The 23,701-nt window shown below is 40.4% G+C and overlaps 1 protein-coding gene across 7 annotated transcripts in view; it reads left to right on the top strand.

Moving 5' to 3' along the window:
- Positions 1–7,734, top strand: part of NCOA7 (nuclear receptor coactivator 7) — a 160,974-nt gene extending 153,240 nt beyond the window's left edge. For all 7 annotated transcript variants that reach the window (XM_044249430.1, XM_044249438.1, XM_044249452.1 and 4 more), the window contains 3 exons: positions 4,646–4,741; positions 5,181–5,254; positions 5,626–7,734. In XM_044249430.1, the coding sequence (XP_044105365.1) occupies positions 4,646–4,741; positions 5,181–5,254; positions 5,626–5,761 (306 nt within the window). In that variant the 3' untranslated portion in view covers positions 5,762–7,734. The remainder of the gene's footprint in view (positions 1–4,645; positions 4,742–5,180; positions 5,255–5,625) is intronic.
- The last annotated feature ends 15,967 nt before the right edge of the window (positions 7,735–23,701 follow it).

Genomic DNA, 23,701 nt, shown 5'->3' with positions numbered 1-23,701 from the left:
ATCCAAATGGGTACGGTCAGGTTAAAAAATTTAAGTAATAACAACAAAGGTTTAAAATGGAATTACAAAGGGATTTAGTGAAATGTTAGAGTTGTTTTATATGAGCTATGGTTAGAGGGTTTTATCACATACAAACCCTCATCATAAGTACAGATTAGTTCTACTAATTTACCAAAAGATACAAAGTTTGTTGGGGAATGTGTTGGCAGCACAGAGCAGGAATGCAGCACAATTTCACCTGCACCCAGTGACCCCCCCCCAAGGCAAGAATGTGGCTTTGCTGTGTTTGAGAACAGGGTAGAATAACACCTGTAAATTTATCTGGGAACAAATTATGTAAAATTCTAATTTAAAAGCATTATGTATGCAGAACAGCACCAAAGGGAGCTCTGCAGAATCAATAGTCAGAGAAACAACCATAACTGGTAGAAATTATAAAAACAACAGTCACTTCAAGTCTCTAAAAAACTGCTGTGATATATCCTCAAGGAGTAGGTCCCTAGCACTTCTTACCCCTACCCAAGACCTATGTTTCAGAGGCTAAATTCCTGGTAAGTATGGCTTGGAGGTGGAGGATTATTTTCTTCTACCCAACCTCTGTTTGTAGGGGATATGCTCTACCTTAGGCATGGTAGAATGAAGGAATATCAAAAGCCCTTGCCACAGCTCTTAGAGCAGAAGTTCTGTGACCAAGAGCTACTTCCCCTGCCTGCTACCCTCCTCATAAAATAAAAGTGTTCCCCTGAGGGAAGCAGCCACTATCCAGCCCCTGGCTCCCAGCTCTAGGAGAAGAAGCAGACTGTAAGACTTAGAACCCACCAAGGTTACAACTGTACAGCAGTTCTCTCTGAGAAGACCTGCAGACTAACAGAACAGATGTTGTAGAGCATAGGACGGGGCTGGGGGTGGGGTAGGGTGGGGACAAAAGAAAAAAAGCCACATCAAGATGGGTAGGAGGGCAGAAAAGCAGTCTTGACAGGACTCTGCCCCATCCTCCTAGTGACCCACAAGAGGGAGAGAGATCACAAAACATGCAGCTCCTCTCTGAGAAGTGAGGGGTCCAGTCCCACATTAGGCAGCCCATGGGACCTGTACTAGAAAGGCAAGCTCCCAGAACAACGGTCTTTGAAAACAAAGGCTAATTTTGAAAACGCGGCTGATCTCTGGGGGAGCAAGAGGGCTATAGGAAAGGGAAAATTGCATTGTTGAAGGGCTCACACACAGACTCACTTGCTCTGAGTCTCAACACAGAGGCAATAGCTTGAGAAGCACCTGGGCTGCCCGTGAGGGAGATTTGTTGACTAGTTGACTAGTTTCGGAGAGTATACCTGAGGGCAGGGGTCTGGTTTTTTGTTGTTGTTGTTGGTTTTTTTACTGCAAACCTGGGGCTGGTGGGTGCCATTTTTAGTGCACTCAGTTTCCCTTCCTAGTACCACCAGCTCACTCCACGTTCCCCTGTGCCCCAACCCACCGGGCCAGCCGTCTGTTCACCCAGCTTGGCCTCTGCCCCGCCATACCCGGCCCTGAAGCTGGCCCCAGCTCTGTGCTCATCCACCACAGCCTCTCCAGACGTAGCACACAGACTTTCCCCAGCCCTGCACTCATCTACTTGTCCACTGTGGCTCCCACCAAGCCCCTTGCACGGGCTCCCTGAGCCTGTACTTATCTACCACACCCCCTGGCCTGTCAGACACAGTGGCTGAACTTACCCTGGCCTACCCCTGTCCACGGCATATCTCTAAAACAAAAACAAAAACAAAAAAGGACATAGAGCTCTGAAGCTGTCCCCAAAGGAACGGACTTTATTTAGAAGAGTATGGACAAGTTCAAGCCAAAGAGAACCCTAGAAAATGATGACAGTTTGGGGGTAAACAATTAAGAGGAGGCTAGTAACTGCATAAAGACAACAAGCTAAACTGAGGAGCGTCTAGTTGAGCAGAGAGAACCAGGAAAAGAGATCGCTAAGGAGGGCCTTCCTAGAGTTAGGAGAAACTTCATAAACTGTCCAAAGAAATTACCCCTGCAGGGAGGGCCCAATTTTAGTCAAATTAGACTGTGGAGTAACTTATACCACAAGGCATGTGGAAAATAGAGCAGTCATCAGGCAATGGATGGAGTCTGATTTATACTAACTTAATTCCAGATAAGGTACGGAAATGTTACTTTGATATTGCTCAATTACATTTTCCCATTTTTATGGTAATTTTGTTATACATATTACATTGATACATATTAAAAACCCAATGATAAATTGTGCATTAAGGAGGGCACTTGATGGAATGAGCATTGAGTATTATAGGTAACTGATGAATCATTAAATTCTACCTCTGAAACTAAGAATATGCTATATGTTAATTAAATTGAATTAATAAATAAATTTTAAAATATAAAAAGATTACTACTTCATGTAATGTTTTCTACTAAAGAAGCTGAGAGAGGAGAGGAGAGCAAATACACATTTGTAGGTTTTGTTATATGAACCTTTTTTTTTGGTTTCTGTTTTACCACTTCTGGCTGTCTCACCTTTTTTTTCCTCCATGGATTCCTTTGTTCTGTTATTGTTAATATATTAAATTTTTAATGGTATAGACTCAACAATATCATTATATACATTATATACACACCATAAAATTTCTTTCAAGATAAATGAATAGAAAAGGGACATTTTCTTACATAACCACAATGCTATGTACCTAACAAAATTAACAGTAATTCCTTAGTATCATCCAGTCCCTAATCCTTAAAAAGATGTCCACGATTGCTAAGAAGGTTTTTTAGCTAAAAAAGAATATATTTAGAATCGTGAGAGGGTGAAAGTAAGGTAGCTTTTCCTTTTCATTCCAGGAAAGGACCCACTTCTGTCTGCCTATGGCCATTGCCCATCCTGTTCTGTTTTAAGCACATGCTTTTAAAAGTAGATGCCTATCTCAGTTGTATTTTAGTTCTTTTACTGAAAGATCACCAGGAGAAGGAAAATGGATTTTTGATGTTTTGGTAGTGTTTTGTTTTTGTTCGTTCTTAGCAGCTGTAGAGAAGGGTTTAGTAGCAGGAAGTATGAAGAACTTAGAAAGAGTTTAGAAACTTTTCCCCTACCTAATTTTTAGTATTTCAGGTTGCCAGGAACTAAGTGTAACTGGTGAAGAAGAGAGAGATAATTCATGGTGATAATCCAATTAAAATAATTGTCAGAAGGGGTGCCTGGGTGGCCCAGTGTGTTAAGGCCCTCTGCCTTTGGCTCAGGTCATGATCCCAGGGTCTTGGAATTGAGCCCTGCATAGGGCTCTCTCTGCTCAGCAGGGAGCCTGCTTCCCCCTCTCTCTCTCTGCCTGCCTTTCTGCCTACTTGTGATCTCTGTCTGTTAAATAAATAAATAAAATCATTTTAAAAAATAATAAAATAATTTTCAAAAGTTAACGACATTTTTCAGATAACCTCCATTTAAGGCAGTGTTTCTCCAGTGGGTTTCTGAAGTAGGAGGTGTATCAGAATCACTTAGGGAGGTTTTCAAAGTATGTATGTTCACTCTTGCCAGCTCTTACCCTTTGCAAGGACTGGTCAGGATCTGAGCAGGAAGACAGGAAACAAGGACAGTGAGGAAGAAAAAACAGAAAAATTATTGGTTCAAATACATCTAAATCATCCTGAAAGTCCATAGTCTTATGGCATTGTTACTATTTTCTTAAAAGCCATCTTGAGCCAAGAGATGTTAGATCAGTCATGTTAAGGACACGATCCTTTTTTTTTTTTTTTTAAGATTTTATTTATTTATTTGACAGATCACAAGTAGGCAGAGAGGCAGGCAGAGAGAGAGAGAGAGAGAGGATAGCAGGCTCCCCATTGAGCAGAGAGCCCGATGCGGGACTTGATCCCAGAACCCTGAGATCATGACCTGAGCTGAAGGCAGAGGCTTAACCCACTGAGCCACCCAGGCGCCCCAAGAACACAATCTTAATAAGCATATTGCCAACTCATTTTTATAAATTGAAAGAAAAATGGATTTTCTCTGGGGAAGTGACTGGCCATGAATGCACTTATAAAACACACAGGACACATGATTTTGTTCTTTCAACCACTCACTTCTTCTTCTTCTTTTTTTTTTTTTTTTTTTTAAAGATTTTATTTATTTATTTGACAGAGAGAGATCACAAGTAGACAGAGAGGCAGGCAGAGAGAGAGGGAAGCAGGCTCCCCACTGAGCAGAGAGCCCGACGTGGGCCTCGATCCCAGGACCCTGAGATCATGACCTGAGCCGAAGGCAGCAGCTTAACCCACTGAGCCACCCAGGCGCCCTCAACCACTCACTTCTGTGTGCAAGATGCATCTTATTGTTTAATGTTCCCAGTATGTCATCTGTACTCACAAGAGGAAATCTGACCCCATAGGGATCTTCAGAAATGTTTTAAAATTGGAACAATTGCTGGCCTTTGACAAATACATTCTCTGAGCCACTTGAGTTCCAGTTAGGAATAAGGATATTTTATTTGTTTGTTGGTCATCTTTTTAACTTAAGAGCTCTAATTCAGTAATGGTCTTTGCTGAAAGAGGTTTAATGATAACTCAGAACAGGATTGTGTTGGAGTATTTCAGAAAGCCATTCTTTGGGAGGTTTGGTTTGAAAAAAGATGTTTCTGTTTTCTTTTGACAGATTTTTGGAGCATATGCAACTCATCCTTTCAAGTTCAGTGACCACTATTATGGCACAGGCGAAACGTTTCTGTACACATTTAGCCCCAATTTCAAGGTACCTAAATGGGAGAAATACCCACTGTATTATAACAGAAATGCCCACTGTTGCATTGTCAGGATCATGGGGGTGGGGGTGGAGCAGCAGCTGTCGCACAACCTTATCTGGACTCATGCGAGGCTGAGTCTGTTCTTCATGGCTATAGCACACAGACTGCTTTTAGGGTCCCTCCTTGGGCCTTGCAAACTGCTCTTTCACGTGTTCTGGGATCTAGGGAGGGATGATAGCAGGTCAGAGCCAACATGTGCTTGAAGAGGTCTTTCCTACTTTATAACTCCTTTGAAGATCTCATCCTGGTATAGGAAAGGTCTGGCAATCTGGAGCTTCCTCATTCAAGGGCTAGTTTCCTTCCACACAGACGTACTATCCCAATAATTCCCTCTTCCCCGATTCTCCAGATTGAAATGTCTGTTCTGTCTTGTGTTTGTATCCTAAGGTCTTTAAGTGGAGTGGAGAAAACTCATACTTTATCAATGGAGACATAAGCTCTTTGGAACTTGGTGGTGGAGGGTAAGGTTTTTCTTGTTGTTATTAATTCACTGCCTGACCTGTGAGAATTTGTTTTAACCGGGGTAACCAATACCTTGTGTCAGATGATTTCAGTTAGGCCATCTGCTTCATTAGGACAGTGGCCCAATGCATGAACCTCAGAGTCAAAGACAAAATGATTTATTTATGTGTCTAAATGAGGGACTGGTATCATTTGTCTTTTAGGAAAGATGGGTCATTTAAATGTAATAAAGGAAATGTATTGTTTTCCAAGCAGTTTAGGGTTTTGTCCGTTGGTAGCATAAAGGAAAGAAGGTGGGGGAAGGGAGGGCAGAAAGTGTGTCACATGAGACTGAAGTGTTTTCACCTTCTGGTATTTGTGATTATTTCAGCGGACGATTTGGTTTATGGCTAGATGCTGACTTATACCATGGACGGAGCAACTCTTGCAGCACTTTCAATAATGATATCCTTTCCAAAAAGGAAGACTTCATAGTTCAGGACCTTGAGGTGTGGACATTCGAGTGAAACTCACTCAGACTGCCTTAAAATACCACATGATAAAGATCGGGTTCCATCAGCCCTCCTGAAGCTGGCTGGAAGACAGGCCCTGGCCCTGACTGCCTCGTCCATACTGCTTGCTTTCCGCCATCGTCTCAGAGCACGGCCACACCGCAGAGGGATTCTCAAAGGGACATGTGGAAGGCAGACAACGAAGAAAGAGAGTTGAAGTCCGGATTGTTGAAAGACTTTGTACTCCCATTTCCTTCACATCCATACAGCGAGGAATCAGAATATTTATAGATGTATGAGTTGAATGCAATTTTTATTTTTGGTAACTGTGAAAAAAAAAGATACTGTGGAAATACATACATGCCTTGTGTATTTATCAACATAATTTTCATTACCAAAATGTACAGCATACTATTGTTTGCCATGGAAAAGATTAGTCTCATTTAGAAAAATTGAAAGTGCTTGGCACTTAAAGGGAATATATGATTTTTTTAAAAATTGTCTTATTTATTATTTCTAGTATATTGTCGAAATGTGTTGGCAGTTTTTTCTTTTAATGTGCAAATCTTGGAATAAAGAAATGTATACATTTTGTGCTATGTTTTGGCAACAAACCCATTTGATTTATATAGTTTTATATTGAATTTTTTTTTTTGCCCTGATTGTTTAGGGTGATAGGTCTTAAGCAGCATATGTATATGCATAATTCTGAAATTTAGAAACTCATTACCAATGTTTATATTGATTTGACTATTATAGGCCAGCCTTCCATTTAGTCATTAAAAAGGTACATTTTTACTTACTCTGATCATAATTGTGTGAAGCAGCAGCAGCAGCCATTTCTCACAGTCATAAGTTGGTATTTACAAAAATGGTACCTTTCTGAATCTAGACTTAGAACAATCCCTGCTTTTGAAAAGAAAATGTTTTGTTTCCTACAAAATCATGTGTATTGATAACAAAAACTTTATTTTCTTAGTGTGTTGTGCATAATTTCCCCCAGCTTCTTAAATTAATGAATATGCCCCTGTTTTAAAAGAAACTGAATGTTTTAATTTCTGCATATTTTATATCAAATGCAAAATGTCAAATTAGCCCAATTCTCTTGGTTTCTAGACTCGTTTGAGAAAAAGCAATGCAAAGAAGTACATTCATACCAAAATTGGAATTTAAAAAACCCTATTTTTTAACAACCCATTTTCATATCATAAAATACTCTTTGTTAAAAATTATTTTAAAAACCTTGTTAAAAATTAAACAATATTATCGATTGCCAAACTTTTATGAAAGCCAAAGACTGCTAATGGAAAAAGTTTTCAAATAATAGCCAAAGCTGAGAAGTAGTCTGTCATAAATTTCATCCCCAGTGATCTCTGAAAGGAAAAATTAAAAACAAGTAGCATTTATATATCTGCATTTAAAAAAAATAAAATCATCTTTATAGAATGTTAGCCTTAAGCTGGCAGAAAATTTCCTTTAAATTATTCTCTTATGTTTGGATATTTATGGAAGAGAACAAATTACCAAGTAGCCTCCTGTCAGATCAGCAACTCCTTCACCCCACTCACATTCCATGCAAGTTTAAATGAATTCTGTTAAGTCTTAAATATGTTATCTGGGTGTGCTTTCACCCAAGTCCTCCTATTGAGAACTCTGGATTAACAACATATTGACAGTTTAACCTTAATCTGCTTGTTAAATGATGTGTTGGTGTGAGATATCAGGAATGTCTCATGATGATCAAGTTTAGCATTTATGCCATTTGCAACCATAGGCTATTAACGAACAAAATGGTCATTTTGCATATAGTTCACTCCTACCTAGTTTAGTCCATGATACTATACTTGTGAGAGCATATCCAGATGCTGTGTTCTCTATTTAAAACAGTATTGTCCAATCAGAAATGTGTGGCCCTTCATTTATGGATATTGAGTATATGTAATGCAGTGCTAGCCCAGTATTTTCAATAAAGGAATTTATGCATCCAGTGTGATTTCTTTCCCGAGAATTAATTCAACAGGTATTTATTGGATGCTAGAGGTTCTCCATGTGTGAGAGGATGATGAAATATCCAAAATTAAACAAGGTTCAGTGCTCATGTTTTTATTGCTGCCTTGGAAAGCCCCTTTTTGTTCCCATTAGCCTCCCTCTTGTTCTCTAATCAGTTCATTAAAACTCCTGTTAGTTCTTGAGCCAGTTTCTCTGTTCTTAATCCTTCTAGCTGTTCTTTGAATAGTGACCCCCTCTTTTTAACATCTCTCTTGATCTACTTCCTAGTATCCATGAAGGATCTTACCCTCTCATTAGTTTTTCTGATCCCAGGCATCCTATCTTCTAGCCCTAAAGACGAAGACCTCAGTCTTCACAGCTTCTCAATTCCTCAGTTTATGAGTCTACATTAAAACACTAGAGTGGGAGGGGGCAACCTAATGGCTCACTAGACTCTGTTGAAAATTATTTAGATATATCCCCATGCTACGAGTCACCAGGGACATCCTGATGAGCATGAGAAGTATTACTGCCCATCATTTGATGTTCTTTTCTTTAATTCTAAACTTCTAAAGGCATGTGAAATGAGACTAGTAAAAGTACTCCCTTCCTTTTGAGGAAGGCACTGAGAGTCCCTTAAACAAGAAAGGGAAGCTAAGATGCCTATTCTTTTGAGGATGCCTAACTTACTTTTACCAACATAATCAGATAAGAAAGGTAAGGCAGTCTAAACCAAATGCAGTTCCAGAAATTCTAGGTCAGTTACATTCACCCCTTATGCAAATGTCAGAAGTGCTTCTGACCACTTCCTTCTGCCCAATCAGGTCACATACTACTTCTCATTCAGAGGAAACCCTAACCTCAGAGCATCACATCCTCTACTCCTACCTCCTTGCCTGTGACTGTTATCCACAGTGATCCCCTAACAGAAGTGTCTTTACTGAGAAAATTAGGCTTTACAATTCACTCCAAAAACTAAAATTCACTCCAATTTACTGCTTGTCTTTCTATTTCAAATCTAGTGATTCAGAATAAAAAGTAGATAGGGCCTCCTTGGTGTGGTCAGTCAAACCACCAAAATGGTGTTTCTTGATAGAATCTCTTTGAGGACCTATTGTTTATTTTTCTAGGTCAGTGCTGCTCCATAGAACATTCTATGATAATGGAAAGTTTCCATGAATTGTTCACTATCCTTTATGCTAGGTACTAGCTACCATACTAGTGTTGAACACTTGAAATGTGACTTGAGTGACTGACGACCTGAAGTTTTCATTTTCATTTAAATTTAGCCAAATGCGGCCAGCACCTGCCATCGTGAACAGCCCAGCTCTAGATCAAGATTTGGCACAGCCAAATCGTTCTTCCATCAGCTATGAACTCAGACTATTATTCCTCCACCAGAAGAGAACGTTGAGTTCTGAGTACTTTTATTTATCTCTGCCATTATCCACACAACTTGGCACCACCTAAAGTAACAGTGTATCCTTACTGTTTTAGGTAAGTGACCAGAGGACTGAGTTCTCTGAATCTTTCCAAGCTGAAAAGTTGAATCTCTATAGGATTATTGATTTCCATTGCTAACCAAAGATAATGAAAACCTCTCCCAGGCCTTGGTTCAAATTGGGATTTTCTGCCTTGGCCATTAGCATGTGTTTTGTTCCTGCACTGGACATTCTGCTGCTCATGGTAGCCCCGTAGGATGCCACATCCCTCATCAGACATCCGTCCAAAATGCATAATGAACCACAGGAAGGAAAAACTATTTATTGCTTACACAGAACTGTATATCCAGCTTTTGAATCATCAAAGAATAATGAACCACCAAGAGTGCCCCAAATAGTTATACTTGGTGACCAATCTTCTTTACTAAGCTTGTCAACTGGGATGCTCACTAGCTACATGCACACTGAGAGAACCTGCTTGCATATGGACCAAATTTTCAATATCAACCTGTTAGAATGAAGGATGATCAAAAAGCACTGAAGGCCACTGGATAATCTTAGTGTCCTATGTACACATCAACAAGGGCCCATCATTTGATCAACCACTTCACCTCTAGGGTTACAAAAAGTAACTGATTGAGCTTCTTAACCTAACCCTTGAAGAAAATATTAAACAGGAAACACCAGCAAGAAACACACGCATGTTCAATAAACTTGGATGGTAAGGCATGTTTTCTCATGTCTCCACAGCTAAAAAAAAATCCTCCTTACCTTGACATACTCTGAAAACACTGGAATTCAGCTGATCAATTCAGCTTTTAATCCCTACAGCAATCCTTCTTGACTTCATCTCACTCATGAGCTGATGGGTCAATGATATTTTTACCTAACAGCTGACTGAGATCAGCTTTTTCATCTTTGAAGACTCGAGTTAACAGTAAGAATCTTTCTTCAAAGACATGCTGTGTTGAGGTGTTGTGTCAACCTTGGGAGTTGTCAAAAGGCCCCATTATTACTTCATACTCAACAAGGCCTAGTCGTGTTCTCTGGCAGCATCTTGTTTCCCGATTAGGTTTTCCAAAGGGTCAGAAAAGTGGATAGGTTTGACCCGGAGTCCATGAAGAAGAGTTGGGGGCATGTAGCATGGGTCATATCATCAGATCACCCAGGTAGAACTCAGAGCTTCTAAACATTTTAAAAGGCAGCTGGCATAGTGCCCAAGGCGTGAACATTCTGGGTTTGAATCTTTGCTTTAGAGCTTACTATGTGAACTTGGTTAAGTAATGTAACTTCCATGTGCTTCACTTTCCTTATCTACTAAGTGAGAATAATAATAATGACCACCCAGGATTGTATGATGATTAGAGCACTTACAGGAGTGCTGAGCATAAAGTAAGCACTACTAAACAAGAAAAGAATTCCTCCCCTTCAAATGGAGAAAACAAATAATGTGAGAGTTGCAAAGGAAACTTCATTTTCTAAGACAGCAACTCATTTAGTTATAAAAACTATTTTCAGACACACTGCAATAGTTCCCATTTCCTCTTTAGATATTTTTACTAAGGATTTGTTTCCTTTCTTAATAACAAAAATAATACATGTTCATGGTAACGTTTTCAAAGAGTACAGAAGGCAATTCAGTAAAAGGCAAACATTTTCCTCCCTATATTCTCAGATATCAACCATCAAACGTCCCTGGGCTTCCTTCTAGAGCATTTCTATACACATATACTTATTTATAAATTCTTCATATGAATAGAAGCATACTGTATATACCATTCTTTAGTTGTCTTTTTAACTCAATATACCGTGGACAACATTTTGTAACAGTATATTTAGACTTATTCTTCATTGCATGGGTCTATCATTGTTAAATGGTTCTTCATTAGTAGAAGTTTTTTTGGCTATTAAAAAGTTCTGAGTAACATCCCTGTATATAGAACTTGGTGCATTTATGAATGATATATTTTTGAGATAATTTTTAGCAGTGAGTCAGAGTTACATACATTCTTTTTAAAAGGATACTAATTATTCCTGTATAGAAGTTATACTAACTTGCCAGTTCCCTCATATCCTGACCAACACTAGTTAGAGATTATGGCCATCTCTTTTTAATCTTTGCTAAAAGGGTATCTTTATTTTCATTTTCATTTTTAAGCATCAATGATGTTGAAAACTTCCCACAGATTGGCTATTTTTGTGTCTTTCTTCCTGAATGTTCTATCCAAGTCCTTCGTATTTTTTTCTATTTTCATCATCTTACTGATTTTTTATAGTACATAATTAGTTTTTGATATAATGTTCAGTGATTCATTAGTTTGGTATATCACCCAGTGTTCATCATATTATGTGCCCTCTTTAATGCCCCTCAACCAATTACCCCATCCCCCCACCCACCTCCCTTTTTGCAACCCTCAGTTTGTTTCCCAGAGTCAAGAGTCTCATATGGTTTGTCTCCCTCTCTGATTTCTTCCCATTCAGTTCCCCCCTCACACACACTTATTGTCCTCTGCACTATTCCTTACGTTAGTGAAACCATGTGATACTTGCATTTCCCTGATTGGCTTATTTCACTTAGTGTTATACCCTCCAGTTCCATCCATGTCCATACAAATCACCTTACGGATTTGTAAGCATTCTTTGTATATGCAGCCACAAACTTGCAAGCGTGATTCTTAAGGTTATGGTACAGAAAGGAATGGTCCTTCCTCTAGCTGCTCAAGTTCTTCCTCTTGTTGCTCAAGTCTTAGGGGTATAAATGAAAGAAGACAGGAGAAGAGATTTCGGGGATGTGGTGGTGGTGGTGGCATGTGTAGCCGACCTTGGGGAAAGAATGCCTTCATTTTCAGATCTCTCAGTTATTGGCATTCTGAAAAATGTAGACTGAAGGGAAGTTCCAGGGCTTCAGTGATTTAGGACATGGCCTAGGAGTTACATCACACTTCTAAAAGTGAAACCTAGAAAATGGTACAGAAGACCATTGAAATGAAGAGCAAACTATCCCTTGATTTTGCACTTAGGTAAATGGGTTGAGAGAAGAGTGCAAAGCCAAATGATAAACCGGATTCTTCAGTCTAACTTACTGCGTTGGTTTAGGGAGATTTATCAGCAACAGCTCCCCATGCAAAACCAAACCAAACCAAACCAAACCAAAACAAAACAAAACAAAACAAAACAAGGACATTTTTTAAGAGCATCTTCCATAAAACAGATAATCTAGGCAAGTTAATACAGTGCCCAATACTATGTAAGCATGTAGTAAATGTTAGCTAGATCCTGCAACCTCCACTTATTAGTAAGTCACTTACCTGTAACTGTTTCCTCTGTGACTCAGTTTCCTCATCTGTAAAACGCGAGCAATAGTACCTTCCTCAAAGAGATGTTATGAGAATGAAATTGATTAATATAAGTAAAGTGTCATTATAATAGATATGTTTACTTGTTTTTTCTTTGCCCTTCAATATTGTTTCTAAGATTTGTTCAGGTTGTTATTGCAGCTATATTTTATTGTGTGTGTTTAATATTCTTCTGGGGAGGGGTGCCTGGGTGGCTCAGTCAGTTAAACATCCAGATTCTTTTTTTTTTTTTTTAGATTTTTATTATTTATTCAACAGAGAGATAAAGATCACGAGTAGGCAGAGTGGCAGGCAGAGGGAGAAGCAGGCTCCCTGCTCAGTGGAGAGCCTGATGTGGGGCTCGATCCCAGGACCCTGGGATCATGACCTGAGCCAAAGGCAGCCACTTAACTGACTGAGCCACCCAGGTGCCCAAACATCCAGATTCTTAATTTAAGCTCAAGTCATGATCTCAGGGTTGTGAGATCAAGCCTAACCTCAGGCTCCACACTTAGTGGAGGGCTGCTTGAGATTCTCTCTCTTTCTCTCTGCCCCTCCCTCTGCGCTCCTCTGTGTGCATGCTCTGCTCGCTCATTCTCTCTCTCCCTCAAGTAAATCAATCTTAAAAAAAAAAAATTCCTCTGGTGAATGTATCACTATACCACTATTTATCCATTCTCCTGTCAGTGGATGTGCTTTTTATTTTGTTTTGGCAACAAAACACTCACTGGATGGAACTACTGGCCCCTCCAGCATGTGACTATTTGACTTGACAACATACCCCACAATGTTTCACAAAGCAACTGTATCATTTATATGCCCATCCTAAGAATACCTTGTTCAACATCTTATATTAACTTTCTTCATTTCTGCCATTTTCAATAGTGTGCAAATTTATTTCATTGTAATCCTAATTTATGTTTCCCTGACTACTAATGAGGATGAGCATCTTTTAATATGTTTCTTGCTCATTCATGTTTTCTCTCTTGTGAGATGTCTGTTTAATGCCTGTTTCTTCTAGTCTGTTTTCTGGGAAGTGGTCACCTGAAATCTTTGCCATTCTTGCCTTACAAATAACAGATATGTCAGCGTGCTAATCCTATCTACTTCTGATGAGGAGGACAAATAATATGATGAAATCTGAGGTTCCCAGGTCCTATATGGGTATTTTCTCAAAAGTCTCCCTGCAACAGGGAATATCTAGGGAAGGGTGAAAAAGGAGGATGTTTGTTAGATTGTGATTTACTTGGCAGATCTGGGCATGTGTTGGCACTTATTAAATTGGTTTTGTGATTTTTAAAAAAGATTGTACTTATTTATTTGACGGCGGAAGGCACAAATGGTGAGCGGCAGGGAGAGAAGCAGGCTCTCTCTGAGCAGGGAGACCAACATGGGACTGGACCCTGGGATTATAACTGAGCCAAAGGCAGACACTTAAACCAACTGAGCCACCCAGGCACCCCTGTGATTTTTTTTTTTTTTAAGAAATATCAACAAGCAGTTTGATTATAACTATAGTAAATATTTATTGAGTGCTTATGAGTCAGGTACTATTCTAAGCACTTTACATATATTATCTCAATTAATCTTCATGATAATTTATGATGGTCAGGAGACAGATACTTCTATGACTATGTCTCAACTGAGGAAATGGAAACCTTGAAAGATTAATGACTTGTCCTGGATAGAATTACTAAATGACAGAAATAGACTTCAAATGGTAGAAAAGGCTTCCCTAGCACATTCAGCCTTTAACCATTCAGATAACCATAGGACTTGGCTGGGAGTATAGCAAAGATGGAGGGAGGGCATGGTGGGTGCCCAGAAGCTATTCAGGGTACTGATGGCCCTTTGGGGTCCATTCTGGGCAGGGATAAAAGTTGAAGATGGGAGGGCAACTGAAGGAATTGAAAAAAGGTCAAGAACAGAAATTACTGAGAAGTCAGGAGAATCTCAGAGTTGCTGGGACAGTGTTTCCAGAGGTGTGAGGAGTTACTAAAGTCACCTAGAGTTTCTAGGTTTTAAGAGCATCTGGGTAAATGTAAAGTTAGGATTTTGCCAGCTGTGTTAAGGAGGAATGGGATCCAGGTGTTGGAAGAGCTGAGTCATGGACGTGCAGGTTGTCTGAGATTACAGTGGGAGTTTGGCATCATTTGTGGCCCAGGTGCTAAAGCTTTCTATGAATCCAGGCAAGTGACGTAGAGTTGGTGGACAATGATGACTATGCTTCATGCTACGGCATGAGACTCAAAAGGCGGCAGAGTGTGGGGGATTTGCATACAGATAGGCATGGAATCACCTCGAACTGGCAGTTAGAGGCTAGAAGAATACCAACACTCCTTTCAAATCTCTCTCGGCATGTTGAAAGGCAGGGAGAAAAAGCAACTTTTTTTGTCAAGGCTCAAGGGAAGTTATGTCTTTGGGGGGAATGCCAGATTTCATTTAAGGCAAGAAAGAGAAGGTATGGTTCTCTGAGGACACTGAGGATACAGAATGCTTACAGTGAAACTGTGGTTTGTGCAGTGGAAATTTTCAAAGAGGCTGGTAGTGGAAAGAAGCTGGGGGGAAAGAAGCATAGGTAATTTGTGTATGAATAAAGAGTTTGAAGGTAACTAATAACAAGAATGAATGGTATAGATGAGATTTTTTTTTTTTTTTTTTTACCTTGAAGTTCTAAAGAAATGCAGGTCTGAATTTGACGTAAAATTAAGTTCAAGATGGAGGGGGTGTACTGATTTACACAGCTGCTGTCTTCTGTCGATTTGGGGGGACAGAATGTGCCTCTGATGCTACTAAAAGGGCTGCAGGATGCCCCCCTCTATCAACCACCAATTATATGATCCCGAGTAGGTTGATTCCTCTTCTGTGTCCCGTGTTATCCATTTCTAAAACAGGCACAGGAATATCTTCCTCTCTGAGTTGTCAGAGAATCAAATTAATGTTGGTTTAAGAACGTGTCTTTGAAAATGGGGTGTAAATGGTAGGTTTAAGAAAGTGTCTTCAGACTGGGGTGCCTGGGTGGCTCAATCAGTTAGGCGTCTGCCTTCTGCTCAGGTCATGGTCCCTGGATCCTGGGATGGATCCCTCCATCTGAGCAGGAAGCCTGCTTCTGCTTCTCCCTCTCCTCCTCCCCACTCATGCTCTCTCTTGTTCTGGTCTCTCTCTTTCTCTCAAATAAATAAAATCTTAAAAAAAAAAAAAAGAAAAGAAAATGCCAGATGAAGGTAAGTTAGTACTGTTATGATGTTAATTATATCAAACTGTGTTTATACTGAATTCTTTACCAGAAATACAAAGTCCAAGTGTAGCCTTTTTCCTGATAAAAGTAAGAATTACTATTAACAATTTGTTTGAAGACATGGCTTTCAGGAAAACACTATGGAAAAAAAAACCCAGAAATGTCTGTATTATATTCTGTACATAAAATAATTCATCAGGAAAATAGCTGGAAGCAAAAGTCATTATGCGAGATTTTTTTTCTCTTTTGTCATTCTTTCCATTACAAATGATTTACACAGTTTCCACTTCAGAACAACAGTTCGGAACTTTCCTTAAAGTCTTTTAGCAAAGCTCAAATAGCCACAAGTTGGGACTCTGGACCACTTGCAAATATATATTCAAAGAGTGTTTTAAGTAAGACAGCTTCAGAGTCAGAAGCTAGAAATTTCTCTCCTTTCCCACATACAAGCACTCTTCCCTCCCCCTTCCTTTGCCTAAACACTTCACTCATTCTAACAGGTGGAGGCCAATACACATGCAAATATTTAGTACCAGGCAATAGTCATTTTAGCCTGTATTTCCTTTTATACTGTTTTTCTTAAGAAAGGAGAAATATGTTCATGCTTGTCTTTTACCTTCAGAAAAATCCAACATTCTTGAGACTGGCGAAATAACAAAAAGTTACTTCCATTTACAAAATAGAAGTCATGAAAAAAAAATAGAAGTCATGAAAGGTCTTTGTATTTATGTTTAGGAAATTTCTATTTAGGATGTGGAAAAGGGTGCCTACTGTGGAGATCATACTTTATGAGATTAAGATATATCCCTCAATATAATTTCCATATTTCAGTGAAAAATGAAAAGAAACACTACACTGTATCAGACACATAGATGTAGCAGTTCTATAGCCCATCTCGGCCAGAAATACCAAGAAATTTGCTGAAAATGTCCTGTATCCTCTGACCTCAGGGTTGAACAACTCAAAAATTTATGGAATGAGATGTTGTGAAACACAGAATGATTAAAGGAAATGAAGTTCATCTGGAATCCTGAATTTAAAAAAAATATGTGAGGATGCTTTTCTTTTGACAAAAGTAATATATTTTCATTGTTGAAGATGTAAAATATACACCAACAAAATTAAGGGAAAATATCAAGCCATCATTTATCCATCCAGAGATCACAGTGCAAATATATTGGTATATATATCTCTTCAGCATCTTCTTACAAATCCTTATGTATATATAACAAATGTGGACTCACGTTAGACATAATATTGTGTAAGCTACTGAACAGACGTGAGTGTCAAAGGACCGTGGTGAGGAGCACAGTTTCCCAACAGGCTGCTAGGGTTGGGGGTCTCAGCTCTGTCACTGACTAATGGGATGGCACAGGGCAAGTTTCTTAATCACTCTGCCAATGGGAATGGAGGTTCTGAGCAGTGAAGTCACAGAATCTAGAGCTGGAAGGATTAGAATGCCATCAGCCAAGGTCAGAAGTCTGTGAGTAAGAAGTTTGTATTGGGGAGAGCAGTAGTTCAAGCTACTAAATACCTGAGTGGAAATATTAAATATGCAGTTTGATTCTGACTTGGAGAAAAGTATGAATAAATTTAGAAACGGGGGCATCTGGGTGGCTCAGTCATTAGGCATCTGTCTTCAGCTCAGGTCATGATCCCAGGATCCTGGGATCAAGCCCCGCATAAGGCTCCTTGCTCAGTGGGGAAACTGCTTCTCCCTCTCCCTCTGTCTGCTGTTCCCCCTGCTTATGTTCTCTCTGTCAAATGAATAAGTAAAATTAAAAAAAAATAAAGCTAGAAATGTGAAAGTCATGGTGTGTAGATATTTTAAGCTTTGAGACTGGATAAAATCAAGGAAGTGAATATAGATTGAGAAGAAGAGCAAGGAGTAAGCCCTGGGGCACTCCATCCAACACGAGGAGTTTAGAAAAGACGTATAAGGAAAAAGAATTTAAAATGTGCAGGTACAGGTGCCTGGGTGGCTCAGTTTGTTGAGTCCAACTCTGGATTTTGACTCAGGTCATGATTTCAGGGTTGTGAGATCAAGCCTTGAGTTGGGCCCCAGGCTCTCCCTCTCCCGGGCCCCCCTCCCTCTGTTAAAACATGTGATAAAAGTAGAGTTAATTGGTGGAGAAAGGATGGTGAGTTACTGTCACTTCCTCAGACTGCAAAGAATGGAGACACCTGAGTGGATGACCTTAAATGATGTGCATTGACTTTGAGTTGGCAATAGCCACTCTGCTCCTGTGCTCAGACATTCCAGCATCTCTGCCTCTCTGATCTTTATATGTAGCTGTAGTCTCTGGCTACATTCTTTCAGTACTTTCTTTTTCCTGTGAATACTCTGTTTGGACTGTTCATACTTGCTCCTCTTACTTCACGTACTCCCCTTCTCTCTCAAACCCACTAGAATAAGGATTCTCCTCCAACACAGCAGTAAAACTGCTTCTCTCCACTTTACCAAAAAGCTCCACTCAATTCCCGGTCCTCTTTGCATCCCATCAGCAGGTTCTGACAGAGCTTGTTGTTCCCTCCTCCTCCTCCAAGACCATCTTTGCTTTTCGTCCAGCACATCACTTTCTCCTGCGGCCACTTTCTCTCAGGCATGTTTGGCCTGTCCTCACATCTCTAAGCTTTCTTTCTTTCTTTTTTTTTTTTTAAAAGATTTATTTATTTATTTGACAGACAGAAATCACAAGGAGGCAGAGAGGCAGACAGAGAGAGAGGTGGAAGCAGGCTCCCTGCTGAGCAGAGAGCCCAACATGGGGCTCGATCCCAGGACCCTGGGATCACGACCCGAGCCGAAGGCAGAGGCTTTAACTCACTGAGCCACCCAGGCGCCCCATCTCTAAGCTTTCTAAAGCTCACTAAACTTTCTAAAAGCCTAGTTTCCCTAGCTCAGTCCTTTGAAATTTTCTCTTTGCTTATACTTACTCCTTTGGTGATATTTTTTAACTTCAGGAATGTAAACACTACATGCTAAAGATTCTAAAATTCATACATGTAGCCTGGATTTCTCTCTTGAATTTAAGGCTCATGTATCTAGTCACCTAATGATATTGCCACTTAAATGTCAAATAGGTTTCTGCAGTGCACTGTATTATTGTTCCAAAGTTTTTGCCTTTTCCAGTCCTAGAAATTTAACCCTGGTCTGCTGATGTCAGAGTTGGCCGTGTGACTTGCAGTGATCAAGACATAGGAGCAGAAGTGACTTGTGCTAGTCCTGAGAAGCCATCAGGGCCATCATGAGGCTCCACTGCACTCTGTCTTTCCTCTGTTCTGACACCAGGACCATACCTGCTCCCTCACCTTGGGTCACGGGATGAGGTCCGCACAGCCAGAGCCAACAAGCAACAGACACATGTGTCAGTAAAAAATAAACCTTTGTTTTAAGGCATGAAACTTTTTGGAGTTGCTTACTGCAACAGACTTAGTCTAAAGAGACTGAGCTAGCATCTCAAGTTAGTATACCCAGAACTGAATGCCTGGTCTTCCCTGCTCTCAAGCCTGCTCTTCCAGAGTTCTCCATTTTAGTAATCATGGGCTTCAACCTTCCAGTTTTCAGACTAAGAACCTCTGAGTTGTCCTTGATTACCCTTGGTATCTCATACTCCACATGTAGACACTGGGGATACTTTGATGAACTAAAAACTGACAAAAATGATAAAAATTCCCGAGATTACATTCAATGAGAATGAAATAGACAATAATAAAGAACCACAATATGTTAATGATGTGATATTTAAACACTTACATATAATAATATTACCATGTAGCATTAAATATTTAAACATAAGTATCTAGAAGATAATAGGTGCAATAAAAACAGGGGAAAGGGAGAGCTAGGGGTGAGAATGAGGGGGTAGGTTGACAAGGTGGTCAGAATTGACTCCTCTGGGGAAGACACATTTAAGCAAAGATGTAAAGGTGAGAGGAGAAATCTGCATGGCTAGTAATAGAAAGTGTATTCTAGGCGGAGGGACAACCAGTGTAGAGGCCCAGATGTGGGCACAAGCCTGGCTGGCATAAGCAACAAGGAGTCTGGTGGGGCTGGAGCAGAGTAAGCCATGGAAGTGGCGGTCGCTGGTGTCAGAATGGGAGGAGGTGGGTAGGTGGTATACAGTGTCAAGACTTACGGGTCCTAAGAGCGAAATCCTTTGGCTTTTACTCTCAGTAAGACACAGAACCACTGGAGGATGTTGAACAGAGGAGAGATGTGATCTGATCTATATTTTTAAAGGATCATTCTGGCTGCTGTGTTAAGACTCCATGGTGAAGGGAGAGGGAAGACGCTGAAGGAGGAAGACTAGTTAGGGTACTGAATAATTCACATGAGAGGTGATGGTAGCTCAGTCAAGGCTGACAGTGGTGATGAGATCAGATTCTGGATGTACTTTAAATTTCCTGATGGATTGGATATGAAGAGTTAAGGGGAACATCAAATATGATCTCAAAATTTCTGTCCTCAGTAGATGGCAGAACAGAATTTTCCCTCAAGTAAGAAGGTAGAAGATTTTGGGAGGGGAAAAAGAACTCTCCCCATAGCCTAGTTTCAGACATAATATCTGGTAGATGCATGTGTGGGATGGTTGAATTGGCAGCTTGGAGTTCAGGAAAGAGGTCTATCCTAGAGATTTAAATTTGGGAGTCACTGGCATATATGTGCTCAAAGCCACAAACTATGCGGGATTACCAAGAGAGCTGAAGAAAAGAATCTTACCAAATATGTGTATCTTTCTGTATGTCAGGGCGAGAGATGAGTGGGGAAGGGAAGGGAGGAAGGAGAAGAGGAAATGGCTTTACAAACCCTCACTCAGTCTGTGTTCGATTGGAGCACTGAAGCTTCTGAATTTAAATTAAAGTAAAACATCTGATCCCTTAAATTGTTTTACATACCATCACTACCTATTGGAAATAACTGTTAACATCTGTCTAGAGTTTTGTGCCAGGCTGCCAGGCTTCAGTTCTCAAAATAAGATGTGCAGTAAGCATTGTTATTATCCTCATTTTATGGATGAAGAAACAGCCTTGACACAGAAAGATAAACACTTTAGCTCAAATCTTCACAGATGGTAAGCTGTAGAATTGTCTGACTCCAGAGCACGCCTGAAGCAGGGCTGCTACTGGCCCATATGGTACCCTGGTGAAATCAGAAAACATTCCATTTTGCAAGTAAAATGTAGTTTGTGTCACAAGACCCAAATGACGGTTTCCCAGAGGAGCTAACCAGAGGACCAATAGGTAGCAGTTCTGCCTGTGTGTGCCTGTGTGTGCCACACAACTGCCCGGGCTTTTGCTTGATCCCACACCACTACTTCAGACAAGTTTTAAACAGTTTGTGTTGCTTCTCCCACTTCCATGATAGAATAACGTTGATAGACAACGATATCAAATTCAAAGTTGGTGAATGGGAAGCAAGTCTTTGAAAGTGCCAGACAAGTGAGGGACCAATCACAGGTGTCACTAGGAATGTAGTCAGGACAGGTACAACTTGTGCAAATGTGCACCAATATGTAGGTGAATGAATGGTCTCTAGAGTGTGTGCATGTGGTTACACATACTGATTGTGGGTTCTTACAGGAGTTAGCTCTTCACTGCTCCAGAATTCTTAGGCCTGCCTGTGACTTTATGTATGGTAATGTTTATCTACAATGTAAATTAGCATATTCTTATTTATAGTGTTCTTCTACAGTGTGTGATCTGAACAGTCCCATGCATGCAGCAGCCTAATTCCTAATGATTCTTTTATTCATCAGACAGCTGTTGAGGATCTACCTACATGCAAAGCGCTCTATGAGGCACTACAGTAGGTTCAAAGACACCCATTCTTTATCAAGGAATATGACTTCTAGTAAGAAATATATGCACATAAATAGTATAGAATACAAAGCATTAAGTTTTACAAGAGAAGTACTGAAAAACTACTCTGTGAATTCACAAGATAAAGTACTTATTTCAGTTTGGTTAATTAAAAAAAATGTCATGAAGTAGAGAGCAGTTGAGGAGTGGTTTGGAAGGTGGATTTGGATGTGCAGAGATAGAAACAAAGATATTTCAGAAGGAACAGCATGGATTAAAAAAGTGACATGGTGTCTGTAGTATAGTGCACGGAAATAGTGGATAGTTAGGAAGGCAAAGTAACGTACAGATTCTGAACCCTGCCTTGGATTCCCAACAAGGTATGAAGCTATTATAGTGGTCCCCCACACCACTGGCAAACTGAAAGACGAATGAAAAAAGTCTTGAACACCTATGTATAACTACTTTAAAAATACATAAATGCTGGGCGCCTGAGTGGCTCAGTGGGTTAAGGCCTCTGCCTTCAGCTCAGGTCATGATCCCAGGGTTCTGGGATCGAGCCCCACATGGAGCTCTCTGCTCAGCGGGGAGCCTGCTTCCTCCTCTCTCTCTCTGCCTGCCTCTCTGCCTACTTGTGATCTCTGTCAAATAAATAAATAAAATCTTTAAAAAATACATAAATGCTTTCAATTAATACAATAGAAATCATTCAAAAACAAGACTGAATTAACAATAAGACTTTGTTGTTAGGTATTTTCTAAGTCAACAAATAACAAGGATACTATAATGAGCTAGTTTAAGAAATTTTTCAGTGTTAAAAAAAGAGTTCTGGGACACCTGGGTGGCTCAGTTGGTTGGACGACTGCCTTGGGCTCGGGTCATGATCCTGGAGTCCCGGAATTGAGTCCCTCATCGGGCTCCCAGCTCCATGGGGAGTCTGCTTCTCTCTCTGACCTTCTCGCTCATGCTCTCACTGTCTCTCTCTCAATAAATAAAATCTCTTAAAAAATTAAAAAGAGTCTGTGTTTAAAAAGGCTGGTGGGTTCTGGAGTTAGACAAACCTTTTTCTTAGTTTGTTTCTTCATCTCTGTAATGAGGATTGTAAAACCAACCTTGTTTGGTTGAGAAAATACATGGCACACTTTAGGTGTTCAGCAAATACCAAGTATTATTAAAATGAAAAGCTGGGTCAAATCAGAGTCCACCTTCAATACCAAGTTAACTGAGACTTTCTCTTTTGGGCGCGACGGTTACGTACATTTTTTTTTTTGGTAAAGATTTTATTTATTTATTTATTTGACAGACAGAGATCACAAGTAGGCAGAGAGAGAGGAGGAAGCAGGCTCCCTGCAGAGCAGAGAGCCCGACATGGGGCTCGATCCCAGGATCCTGGGATCATGACCCAAGCCAAAGGCAGAGGCTTTAACCCACTGAGCCACCCAGGTGCCCCATACCTACGGGTTTTTGAGTGATGAGAGAGTCAAGGAGGGAAACCGGTTACTGTAGTGGTTGAGGCATGAAGCACGAGCAACGAATTCGTGGAATAGTACAGACTATAAACTTAACGACTCCGCATCTACCTGTGTTTAAGGAATGTGAGATAAAGGCCACTATTTTGAACTAGCTAATGCTTTCAACAACAAAGAAAAGAGATACGAAATTCAGTTTTGGGTATTTTGAACTTAGGGACCTAAAACTGTCGTGGCTGAAAATGTACACACGAAACATCAAACATAATCTATGTTGAAAAGAAATTGTGCTCATTCTCTATTAAAACCTATGAATTTTTTTAAAAAAACTTTTTTTTTTAACAACACAATACATTCCTGGGAGATACCAAATGCAGCTTGAAAAAAGACCGCCAGCACACCCACCAGCTTCCACTTGGCCGGGCACTAGGGCGTGCCGGTTACGTCACAGCGGCGGTGCACGCTCCTGCGTCTCGAAGGACGTGGTGCGTCATTACCAAGGAGACGCAGGGGGCGGAGCGACATCCGTAAACCCCCCGCCAGCTTCTCCCGTCGCGCCCAAGTGCGTACTCTTGCTTCCCCTTCCTGGCCTCGGGCTGTGAGGCGGGTCGCGTCGTCGCCCTTACTCTACAGTCCGACTAATCTGCGCATGCGCTCAAATCCCTGCCCTTCCCAGCGGCAGG

This window comes from Neovison vison, chromosome 1 (assembly GCF_020171115.1).
Source record: "Neovison vison isolate M4711 chromosome 1, ASM_NN_V1, whole genome shotgun sequence".
In the NCBI taxonomy this organism is placed as follows: Eukaryota; Metazoa; Chordata; class Mammalia; order Carnivora; family Mustelidae; genus Neogale; species Neogale vison.
Note: the sequence above shows the minus strand (reverse complement) of the source record. Positions and strands in the feature narration are given on the sequence as shown.